The 12,850-nt window shown below is 33.2% G+C and overlaps 1 protein-coding gene across 1 annotated transcript in view; it reads right to left on the reverse strand.

Annotated features, from left to right (window-relative positions):
* DNAH14 (dynein axonemal heavy chain 14) overlaps positions 1–12,850 on the reverse strand; it is a 507,005-nt gene that overhangs the window by 250,809 nt on the left and 243,346 nt on the right. Inside the window, exon 38 of the mRNA XM_025393377.1 lies at positions 8,064–8,279. Within this exon, the coding sequence (XP_025249162.1) occupies positions 8,064–8,279 (216 nt within the window). The remainder of the gene's footprint in view (positions 1–8,063; positions 8,280–12,850) is intronic.

Genomic DNA, 12,850 nt, shown 5'->3' on the forward strand with positions numbered 1-12,850 from the left:
CACTAGCCAATTCCCCAGCCCACCACACTACCCTTCCCAGCCTGAGGTAACCCTCATTCTACTCCCTATCTCCATGAATTCAATTTCTTGATTTTTAGTTCCTACAAATAATTGAGAACATATAAAGTTTGTCTTTCTGTGCCTGGCTTATTTCACCTAACGTAATGACCTCCAGTTCCATCCATGTCGTTGGAAAGGACAGGATCTCATTTCTATTTTGGCTGGTTGGTATGCCCTGGCGTATGAGTACCATATTGTCTTTATCCATTCACTGTTGATGGATACTTAGGTTGTTTCAATTCATGGCTATTGTGAATAGTGCTGCAATAAACATAAAAGTTCAGATATCTCTTGATTATACTGATTTCCTTTCTTTTGTGTATATACCCAGCAGTGGGATTGCTGGGTCATATTGTAGCTCTATTTGTAGTTTTTAGGGAACCTCCACAATGTTTTCCATAGTGGTTGTACTAATTTACATTCCCAGCACCAATATACAAACATTCCTTTTTCTCCACATCCTCACCAGCATTTGTTATTGCCTCTCTTTAGATAAACACCATTTTAACTGTGGTGAGATCATCTATCATTGTAGTTTTGATTTGTATTTCTCTGATGATCAACGATGTTGAGCACCTTTTAAAATACCTGTTTGCCGTTTGTATGTCTTCTTTTGAGAAATGTCTATTCAGATCGTTTGCCCATTTTTAAATTAGATAATTAGATTTTTTTCCTACAGAGTTGTTTGAGCTCCTTATATATCTTGATTACTAATTCCATGTCAGATGGATAGTTTGCAAATATTTTCTCCCATTCAGTGTGTTGTTTCTTTACTTTGTTAATTGTTTCCTTTGCTGTGCAAAAGCTTTTTAACTTGATGTGATCTATTTTTTTTCTTTGGTTTTCTGTGCTTGTGGAATATTCAAGAAATCTTTGCCAGTCCAATATTCTGGAGAGTTTCCCAATGTTTTCTTTTACTAGTTTCATAGGTTGAGAGCTTAGATTTAAGTCTTTAATCCCTTTTTATTTGATTTTTGTGTATGGCAAGTATACAAATGTATAGTTTCATTTTTCTGCATATAGATATCTAGTTTTCTCAGCAAAATTTATGGAAGTGAATGTCTTTTCCCAAGTATGCTGTTGGTGCCTTTATCAAAATGAGTTCACTATAGTTCTATATGAATTTGTTTTTAGGTTTTCTATTCTATTGCACTAGTCAATGTCTGTTTCTATGCCAGTACCATGCTGTTTCGGCTACTATAGCTCTGTGGTATAATTTAAGTCAGGTAATGTGATTCTTCCAGTTTTGTTCTTTTTGCTCAGGATAGCTTTGGCTATTCTGGGTCTTTTGTAGCTCCATATAAATTTTAGAATTATTTTTTCTATTTCTGTATATAATGTCGTTGCTATTTTAATAGAGACTGTAATGAATGTGTAGATTGCTTTGGGTAGTACTGACATTGTAACAATATTGGTTCCTGCAATCCATAAACATGGAATATCTTTCCATTTTTGTGTCCTATTTGATTCTTTCATCAATGTTTCATAGGCTTCATTGTAAAAATCTTTCACTCCTTTGGTTAAATTAATTCCTTGGTATTTAATTTCATGTGTGGCTATTACAAATGGTATTAACTTTTGAATTTTTTTTTCAGATTATTCACTGTTGGCATGTAGAGATGCTACTGATTTTAGTGTACGGATCTTATCCCACAACTTTAGTGATATTGTTTATCAGTTTTCATAGTTTTTGATGGAGTCTTTAAGTTTTTCCAAGTATAAGATAATATCATCTACAAACAAAAATAACTTAACTTCTTTCTTTCCAAGTTGGAGGGGCTTTATTTCCTTCACTTGTCTGATTGCTCTAGATAGGAGCTGAATAACAGTGAATAACAGTGGTTGAATAACAGTGGTAGAAAAGGGCATCTTTTTCTTATTCCAGATCTTAGAGAAAAAGCTTTCAGTTTTTCCCCATTCAGTGTGATACTAGCTGTGGGTCTGTCATACGTGGCTTTTATTGTGTTGGAGTATGTTCCAGTATTTAGACAGTTTTTATGATAAAGTGATATTGAATGGTATCAAATCCTTTTTCAGCATCAATTGAAATGATCATATGTTTTTTGTCTTTCATTCTGTTGATGTGATGTATCAGAATCAATCAGTATGACACTGATTGATTTGCATATGTAGAACCATTCTTGCATCCCTGGGATAAATTCCACTTGGTCATGATGAGTGATCTTCTTTATGTGTTGTTGAGTTAGTTTTGCAAATATTTTATTGAGGGTTTTTGCATCAATTTTCACCAGGGATATGGGCCTGTACTCTTCTTTTTTGATGTGTCTTTGTCTGCTTTTAGTATTAGGGTGATACTGGCCTTAGAGTTTGGAAGCATTCCTTCTTTCTATATTTTTTGGAATAGTTTGAGTAGGACTGGTATTAGTTCTTTAAATGTTTGATAAAACTCAGCAGTGAAGTAATCAGTTCTTGGGGTTCTCTTTGCTAGGAGACTTTATATTATGGCGTTGATAATTTTACTTGTTTTTGGTCTGTTCAGGTTTTGTCATGATCCAGTTTTGGTAGATTGTCTGTGTATAGGAATTTATCCATTTTTTCTAGGGTTTCCAACTGACTGGCATATAGTTGCACATGGTAGCCTCTAATGATCCTTTGAATTTCTGCAGTATTGATTGTTGTGTCTTCTTTTTCATCTCTGATTTTAAATATTTGGGTCCTCTTTTTTTCTTAGAGTAAATGTCCATTCTCTTTTCAAAAAATCAACTTTTCATTTTGTTGATCTTTTTTATAGTTTCCTTCAGTCCAATTTTATTTATTTCTGCTCTGATCTTTATTACTTCTATCAATTTTGGGTTTGGTTCACTCTTGCCTTTCTAGTTCTTTAAGATATATCACTAGGTTATTTATTTGGTATTTTTATATATTTTAAAAATTTTTTAGCTTCTTTTTTCTACTGCTGTTCTTTATTTAGGGTCCAAGGGATCTTTAGTCAGTAAGTAATGAATCCTGCCAGGACTGGGTCTTGCCTTCAAGGCAGTGGGTTCTCTTCTGTCCCAGGGTGTGCCTACATATGTCATCCAGGAGTTAGGGCATCACAACTCTGCCTGGTGCCCTACCCTACTGTGACTGAGCTGGTATTCAAGTTGCAAGACCAAGTTCTCCTTACTCTTCCTACTCTTCTCAAGTGCAATGAAGGAATCACATTTGGAGCTGTGAGCTGCACAGCCTGGGGTTGGGGAAGGTGTGGTGCAGGCACTCCCTTTGCCACCCCAGTTGGTGTCTCACTAGGTTTCATGCCCCCCAAAGTCCACTGGCTCTAAGCCCATCATAGCACTAGGTCTTGCCTAGGAGTTGCAGTCCTTTATGGCCTACACTGCCTGTCGAGTTAATTTAGGACATCAGAGTCCTTTAGCCTACAGTGACAAGGCTTGCTGAAATTCAAGTCCTGACCTATCCCCCTCTGGCTAGGGCAAGTCTCAGTACACCTTTCATGGGCATTGGCTGAATTCTGTCAGGTGCTGGCGGCACTGAGTTCCAATGCAAAATCCTATAGTCACTATGCTCTCCCTCTCCCAAGTGCACAGATTTTTTCTCCATACCACACGGCTGCTGCCAGGGGATGGCAGACCAATGACACTGGCAATTCAAGACTGTCTCTCTTACCCTCTTCAGTGCCTTTTTCAGTGATACGAAATTAAAGCCAGGTACTACAGTCACATACCTCATTTTTGGTTCTTATGAAGGTGAATTTTTGTGTAGATATTTCTTAAATTTTGTGTTCCTGTGGGCAAGTGGGGATGATCTATGGAGGCTTCTATTTGGCCATGTTGCTCTGCCTCCCTTATTTGTCAGTTTTTTTAAAAAAAACACTGGGATTTTGGTTAGAAAGATATTATTGTATACATTAATTTGGTAGGGATTGGTATTTTTATGATGGAAGTCTTCCATATGGGAATGTGGTGCATCTTTCATTTATTCAAGTTTTCTCAATTATATAGGTTTCCCTGCCCCACTCTCCATAGGACAAGCTCCTTTCTTCTACATTTATCGAACTGTATTTTATAGATTTGTACCACTTCTAGTATAATTTTTTCTATTTCAATTTCTAACTCAAAATTATTAGTACGAAGAATTTTATCACAGCCACTGTGCCATATTGCTTCTCAGTTGCTGAGAAAGATGTAATAAAATCTATGATTGCACAGTTGTCTATTTCTCCATTAAATTCTGTCAACTTTTTCTCTGCATATTTTCACATTATGTCATAGGCACATATTATTTTATAATTGCCATCTTTTTCTGCAACAATATCACATTGTTTTATTCTAATTTTATAATACTTTTTGATATGCGGTATGTCTTAGCACCCTAATCCTTTCTCTTATTCAGGAGTGTCATGGACCATGTATGTTCCACATAAATTTTGGAAACAGTTTGTCAAGGTCTTAAAAAAAAAATCATCTCACTTCCCTATTTCAAAACTTACCACAAAGCTATAGCAATCAAGCGTAGTATTTACAGAAACACAGACATAGATCAATGGTACAGAACAGAAAATCCAGAAATAAATCCTTACATTTATGATCAACTGATTTTTTTTACAAGGGTGTCAAGATAATTTGATGGAGGGAAAGAACAGTCTTTTCAACAAATATTGCTGGAACACCTGGATATCCACATACAAAAGAATGAGGGGGTCCCTGATTTACACCCCACAGAAAAATTGACTCAAAATGGACCAAAGACCTACATATTAGTTGAAACAATAAAACTCCTAAAATAAAACATAGAAATAAATTTTTGTGACTGTCAGTTATGCAAGCTTTTTAATGATATGATATTAAGACAAATGATTAAAAAAGAAAAAAGTTAAAGACTTTTGTCCTGTAAAAAATTCCATCAAAGAAAGTAATGATGACCTACAGAATGAGAGAAAATATTTGCAAATCATATATCTGAATAGGGATGTGTATTGAAAAATAACTCTTAAAACTCAATAATTAAAGGGTAAGTAAGCAATTGAAAATAGACAAGGCTCTGAAGAGACATTCTCCAAAGGAAATATACAAATGGCCAACAGCAACATAAAAATACACTCAACATCATTAGCCATCAGGAAAATGCAAATCAAACACACACTAAAGGATATGACTTACCACTGCACAACCACTAACTGACTATAATTAAAAAATAGACAGTCACAATTGTTTTGAGGCTGTAGAGAAATGGGAGAAGGCAGCCTCTATAAAAAATAGTTTGGCAATTCCTCAAAATGTTAAGCATAAAGTGACCATGTGACCCAGTAATTCTACTCTAATCTGTATATATATAAGAAATGAAAGCCTACATTCATACAATAACTGGTATGCAAATGATCATAACAACACTATTTATAATGGCAAAAAATAGAAACCACCCATGTGTCCATCAACTGAAGGATAAACAAAATATTAGTTGTATCAGCACAATGGAATATTATTCGGCAATAAAAAGGAATGAAGCACTGTTATATAATGTACCATAGGCCCACCCTGAAAACACTATGCTATGTCAAAGAAGCTAATCGCAAAGACTACATATTATATAACTTAATTTATATGAAATGTCCAGAATAAAAAATCTATACAGATAGAAAGTAGATTAATGGTTTCCTAAGGCTGGTGTTGGGGAGGCGGGAGAAGATGGTGATTTGGGAATGGGCAGTGAATGTCAGTGATTAGAATGTTTACTTTTGAGTTAATGAGAATGTTCTAAAATTAGGTCATGGTGATGGTTGTTCAGCTCTGGGAATATACTAAAAATCTGTTGAATTGTATATTTTGAATGTGTGAATTTTGTAACATGTGAATTGTATCTTAACAAGGCTGTTTTGACAAAATCTGAAAATTTTGATTAAAACTGCATTGCATTTATAGCTCAATACATGAAGAATTATCATTTCTATATTAATGAGTCTTTATTTCCAAAAACATGGCTATTGTGAAGAATGCAGATATAATCTGTCACAATGATACAACAGTGTAACTAATAAAAGTCAGATGTGAAAAAAAGGTGAGAAGTCATTTGCTTATGTCAATATTTTCATCTAAAAGCAGGGTGCTGGTGATTCCAAGTAATTATTTAAAACTGAAAAGTGAAATAATATAATCATAAGCCAATTTATAGTTAAAACAATGAGCAAAAGTAATAATAAAGTAATAACAATATAATTTGCCCAAATCAGGTGGTAGAAAAATCAAAAAGGAAGTGGGAACAAGGAAAAGTATACTAATTTCATGATTACAGACATGATAAAAGTGTCATAGATACCATCTAAATGGAAAATTAATGGTATTATATAAAACCATAGCTATAAAAGTAACACCAAGGAGAATTAAATAAACTATGGATCTTCCAAATTATCAGAGGGAATAAAGAAATCAAAGCAAAGAAAATACACACTGGATAATTAAAAAGAATCATAATATAAAACAAACGACAACAATAAGCCCAAACATATGTTACAACCAATAATGTAAATGGAATAAACCTGCCTATAAAAATGCAAATATTATTTCATATTATTAAGCAAATGCTAAACTATCCTAAAAATAAGACAAACATCAGAGACAATATTCTCTAATTACAATGCAATAAAAGACAATAAAATAATAAAATCAGCAACAACATAAAGATTCCACTACCTGAGAACTTAAAAAAAACTCAAGCATTTCTTGCAAAGGGGAAACAAACATAAGTTGCAGAACAACTATGAAATAAATCTTGAAAAAGAAGACTGATAAAGACAGACTATTATTCTAGATAGTAAAACCTATAATAAAGTCAGTATAATTAAAATTGTTTTTTTTTGCTGGCCACAGGCAGGTAGAGTAAAGAATGCAGAAACAGACCCAAATATAAGTATCTAGTATCATTTTATGTTAGTGGGAAAAAGATGAGTTACTCAATTGTGTCAGAAAAAATTTCCATTTGGGAAAAAATCACTTACACTAAAATAAATTACACACAGATCAAAGGTTTAAATAGGTTTACTATATGTTTGTTATTATGCAACTATCAATTTACCATAATAATCTTAGACTAAGAATAACCTTTTCAGGGTGTGATTGAAAAGTTATAATCTATCAAAGAATATACTGATAAACATTTTCATAGATTGGAGAAAATATGTGTAGCACATATGACAGATAAATGATTACTTTTTAAAGTAGAAAGGATTCTCATACCAATATAAAAATAGCAACAACCCAATACAATTTTATTTCCTTCATATTAAGGAATGTCTGTTTTTAAATCTCAATACATATTCCCAATATTATCTCCAGACACATATGAATTTCTACTTCACAATCTAGTAAATGTGAAATATTGTTTTCCCATTTTAAAAATCTTTATTAATCTATTTAGTTTTAATATTTATTCTTATTCTTTGAGATGGAGTCTTGTGATATCGACCAGGCTGGTCTTGAACTGCCAGGCTTAAGTGACCCTACTGCCTCAGCCTCCAGAGGAACTGAGATTACAGGTTTATGCCACCACACCTGGCTTCTCTGTTTGGTTTTAAACATCATCTCTTTGTTAATGTGTTTTATCTAATGAAATTGACCAGTAATCTCTAGTTAATGCTAATGAGAATAAAAATTTTCCTTTTTGCCATTTGTATTTATTCTGTGATGAATTTTCTATCAAATACTTCATTCGCTTTTCTAACAAAGGGTTTTTTAGTCTCGTTAGTTTGTAAGGTATTTTGGAGGTGCTGGAATCACTAGATCATTTTCCATTCAAACTTAATTCACTTTTTGCTCCTTTAAAAGCAAATTTCTTTAACTTCATTCTTTCATTTACTGACCATTTTAAAATTCAATGGGAGATTTTCCATTTTTTAATAACTTACAATTTTTCTCTTTATAAAAACTGTTCATAACATTTTAAAATTTACTGTTACACTACTAGATATCTAATGTTTTAACATCAGTCTTTGGATAAGCAATTAAATAATCCACATTAGTTAAATAAAAATATTAATTCAACACTAAACTTACATTGGATAAATCTGAGATTCTTGACTTTAGTCTGAGATCAATGTCTTTCTTTGAGTTCTTTGGTGTGTTAAAAGATACATAACTTCGAATTGTTGCTGATAATAATCCATCAGTCCATTCCATAGTATTAGGATCCAGTTGTCCATATAGTTCACTGAGAGTGATACACTTTGGATTTAAAACACAAATGTCTACTTTTCCTTTTCTTCCTGAAATCTGAGAATAATTCAGTGTAGTTTTTAAAGACACTAACTATAGAACAATTATTTAGTTTATTTGCATTCTAATAAGAATTAAAAGGTTACAGGAGAAATCCTTCACACCAAAAAAAAAAAAAAAAAAGACTTTATATAAAGGTAGCAATTTGCAAGGAACAGTAAATATTGACTTGTTAAAATTAGCCATAATATACAAATCATTCTTTTAAAAAAACTGTAATACTACAAACAGTACCGCCAGAAAAAATGGGAAAAAATCTGTGTCTAATCCAGGAACACAGTATATAAACTGGCATGTAACATGTCTGGGGACTGGGTTGAGTATAGAAGTGAAAGACAGTAGAAAACACTTTTAAGCTTAAGGTCAGAATTGGCCCTGAAATAAACCTTATTTGCGATATTTTAACCTGTCTTGCCAGAATATCTGGTCTCGTTTTATGTATCTCAGATGTCAGGCAGAAAAATTGGCAGGCACTTCTTCAGAGAGATTACAGACCTGTGGAAGCCTAGGGCAAGAGATGACAGCTAGAAACATATGACAGACCATATAAGGCCTCAGGGAGAAGCCTGGGTAAAATCTTTGGGAAATTTAGATATTCATATAGGGGAATTCTGAAAGCCATATGCATCAAGATGTATGCAGAAAGACCTGAGATGAATTGAAACTTTCATCTTAGCTTGATCACTAGGCTCAGAGCAGGCACAGCTAATCAGTCAAAAACTACCCCAGCACAGAGCAAGTGTGAGGAAACTGGAAAGCAGTGTAAGAACAAGTAGGAACTACCATTAAGGAGATAGAAATAATAAAAGGGAACCAAATAGAGTTTATAGAGCTGAAAAATAAAATAGTTGAAATAAAAAATCAACAGTGGCATTCAATAGCAGATTTGAGCAGATAGAAAAAAGAATGAGCAAACATGAAGATAAGGAAGCTGAAATTACCCATTTCAAGAGAAGAAAAATAAATAAAATAGAGTCCAAGAGACCTATGGAAAACCATAAAACACATCAATCTATACATTATGGGAATTCCAGAAGAAGAAAAGAGAGAAAAAGTAGAAAAAATGTTGGTAGAAATACATTTTTCAATTAATGAAAGATATAAAATACAAATCCAAGAACTCATGAAACACCAAGAAAAATAAACACAAAGATATCCACACATTATAATCAAACTATTAATGTACAAAGGCAAAATCTTTAAAGTAGCAGGAGAGAGGCAATACAAGGGATCCTCAGCAAAATTAAAAGTCAATTCTCATCAGAAAGTACAAAGGCCAGAAGGCATGGGATGATACAAAGTGCTAAAACAAACAAACCAAAAACCAAAACTGTCAACCAAGAATTCTGTATGCAGCTAAACCATCCTATGAAAGTGAGGGACAAACTAAGGCATTCTCAGATAAACAGAAGCTAAATAAATCATCCCTGGGAAACCTGCCCTACTGAAAATGCTGAAGGAATGGATAAAGGGATAAATGCTTCAGGCTCAAATGAAAAAAACAATAAACAAAAACTCAGACTCACAGGAAGAAATAAACATCTACAGTTAAGGTAAATATAAAAGCCACTATTATTTAATTTTTAATTTGTAACTCCTCTTTTTTCCTATATAATTAAAAAATGCATAAACCATAATGATGCATCTATATTAATGGGTACACAATATGTAAAGATACAGTTTGTAACAACATAAAGCAGGGAACAGAGCTGGGAAGGAGCAGAATTAATGTCTGCTATTGAAGTTAAGTTGGTATCAGTTCTACCAGATTGGTAGTTAAGTGTTTGCTAGGGCTGCCACAACAAAATACCACAGCCTGGGTAACTTAAACAACAAATTTATTTTCTCACAATTCTGAAGAGTAAAAGTCTAAGATCAAGTTGATAGCAGGTTTGATTTCTTCAAAGGCCTCACTCCTTGACTTGCCGATAACTGCCTTCTCACTGTGTCTTCATGTGGTCTTTTCTCTGTGCATACACACACCTCTGATGTTTCTTTGTGTTTGTAAATTTCCGTTTCTTATAAGTACACAAGTCAAATTGGATTAGGGCCTGCTGTAATAGCCTCATTTTAACTTAATCACCTCTTTAAAGATTGTATCTCCAAATATACTGTAATCCTCCCTTTTCTATAGTTTCACATTCTGCAGTTGCATTTACCTGTGGTTAACTGCAGTCCAAAAATATTAAATGCAAAATTCTAGAAATAAACAATTTGTAAGTTTTAAATTTCATGCTATTTTGAGTAGTTTCATGAAATCTTGCATCATCTTGCTCTGTCCCACCTGGGACTTAAATCTACCTGCTAATTAGTCACTCAGTAACAACTCAGTTATCAGATTGACAGAACACAAGAAGGGTGAGTACAGTACAACAAGATATTTTGAGAGATAGAGACCACATTCACATAATTTTTATTACATCATATTTTTAAAAATTCTTCTATTATTAGTATTCATTGTTCATCTTTTACTGTGTCAAATTTATAAATTAAACTTCATCATAGATATTTATGGGAAAAAACAAAGTATATATAGGGTTCAGTACTATCTGTGGTCCCAGGCATCCACTGGGGGTCATGAAATGTATTCCCCATGAATAAGGGAGACGCAAACTGAGGTACTGTGGGTTGGAGATTTAACACATGAATTTTGGGTAGGGGGACACAATTCAGTCCCTAACAGATGTTAACTACAATCTCCCAGGTAACTATTTAAAAATGAGTAAAAAATGAAAAGGAAATGAAGAAGGAATCCAAATGTTACATTAGAAAAAAAATCAAACACAAAAGGCAATTTTGGAGGAATTGAGAAACAAAAAAGATACAAGACATAGAACAAAATCACAAAAAGGCAAAAGTCCATCATCAATAATCAAAATAAAATAGATTAAGTTTGCCAATTAAAAGAAGAAATTGGCATAATGATAGATTAAGTTTGCCAATTAAAAGAAGAAATTGGCATAATGAAGAAACAAAAACATGATCCAAATGTATGTTGCATACAAGAGACTGACTTTAGACCCAAAGACAATAGTTCAAATACACAGTTCGAAAGTACAACAAAGTTTTTTCAAGCAAGATGAAATGGACAAATTCCTAAAAACACACAAATTACCAAAACTGACTGAAGAAATAGAAAATCTCAAAAGATCCATAACAAATAGTTTGATTCAATAATCGAAAGCTTCCAACAAAGAACAGTCCAACTACAAATGGTAGGTAAATTCCACCAAACACTTAAAGAAGAATTAACACCAATCCTACTCAAACTCTTGCAAAAAGAAAAGAAAACTAGGAAACACTAATACATTCTATGAGGTCAGCATTACTATGATACCATATCCAAAGACGGCACAAGAAAAGGAAACTACAGACCAATAGCCCTTAAGAATATATATGCAAAAATCCTCAAAAAGATGCTAGCAAACTGAATCCAACAGCACATTTAAAGGATTATGCACCTTGACCAAGTGGGATTCATCCCAGGAATGCAAGGGTAGTTCAACATAAGAAAATCAATCAATGTAACCCACTATCATAGTAAAATGAAGGAAAGAAACCACAAGATCATATCAAAAGGCAAAGAAAATGCATTTGACAAAATTTCACACCTTTTCATGGTAAAAAAACACTCAGAAAACTGGGAAGAGAAGTAAACTTCCTTAACATGATAAGGGGTATTTATGAAACTCAACAGTTAGCACTGTACTCAATTGGTGAAAGACTGAAATCAGGAATAAGACAAGGATTCCAAAGAATAAAATGCCTAGGAATAAACTTAATGATAGGAGAAAGATTCGTATACTGAAAACTAGAAAACTTTGCAGAAGAAATCAAAGATACAAAAATGGAAAGACATCTGTGTTCATCAATTGGAAAACTTTATTGTTAAGATGGTAGTGTTCACCAAAATGATCTGCAGGATCAACGCAATTCGTATCAAAATTCCAACGGCCTTTTCTGCAGAAATGGAAAAGCCAATTCTTAAATTCATATGGAATTGCACAGAGCCCCAAATAACCAAATAGCCAAAAAACAAAAAACAAAGTTGGAGAACTTGCACTTCTCAGTTTCAAAACTTACTACAGTAATCCCTCTTTATCCACAGGGGATACATTCCAAGGCACCTAGTGGATGCCTGAAACCACAGATATTACAGAACCATTTATATATTATGTTTTTCCCTATAGATACATACTTGTGATAAAGTTTTTTAATTTAGGCACAGTAAGATGTTAACAATAATTAATAGAACAATTAAAACAATATGATGTAATAACTTAAAACTGATATGAATGTCATCTTTGTTTCCCTCAAAATGTCTTATTGTACTGTACTCACTCTTCCTGTGATAATGATATGATAAAATGCCAATATAAAGAGATGAACTAAGGTGAATGATGTGGGCATTGTAATGTAGTGTTTAAAGCTTATTAATTGTTTATTTCTGAAATTTTCCATTTAATGCTTTTGGACCACAGTTGACCATAAGTAACTGAAACTGTGCAAAGTAAAACCATGGATACAGGGAGACTACTATATAAAACCATATAGCAATCACAACATAT

This window comes from Theropithecus gelada, chromosome 1 (assembly GCF_003255815.1).
Source record: "Theropithecus gelada isolate Dixy chromosome 1, Tgel_1.0, whole genome shotgun sequence".
Lineage (NCBI taxonomy): Eukaryota > Metazoa > Chordata > Mammalia > Primates > Cercopithecidae > Theropithecus > Theropithecus gelada.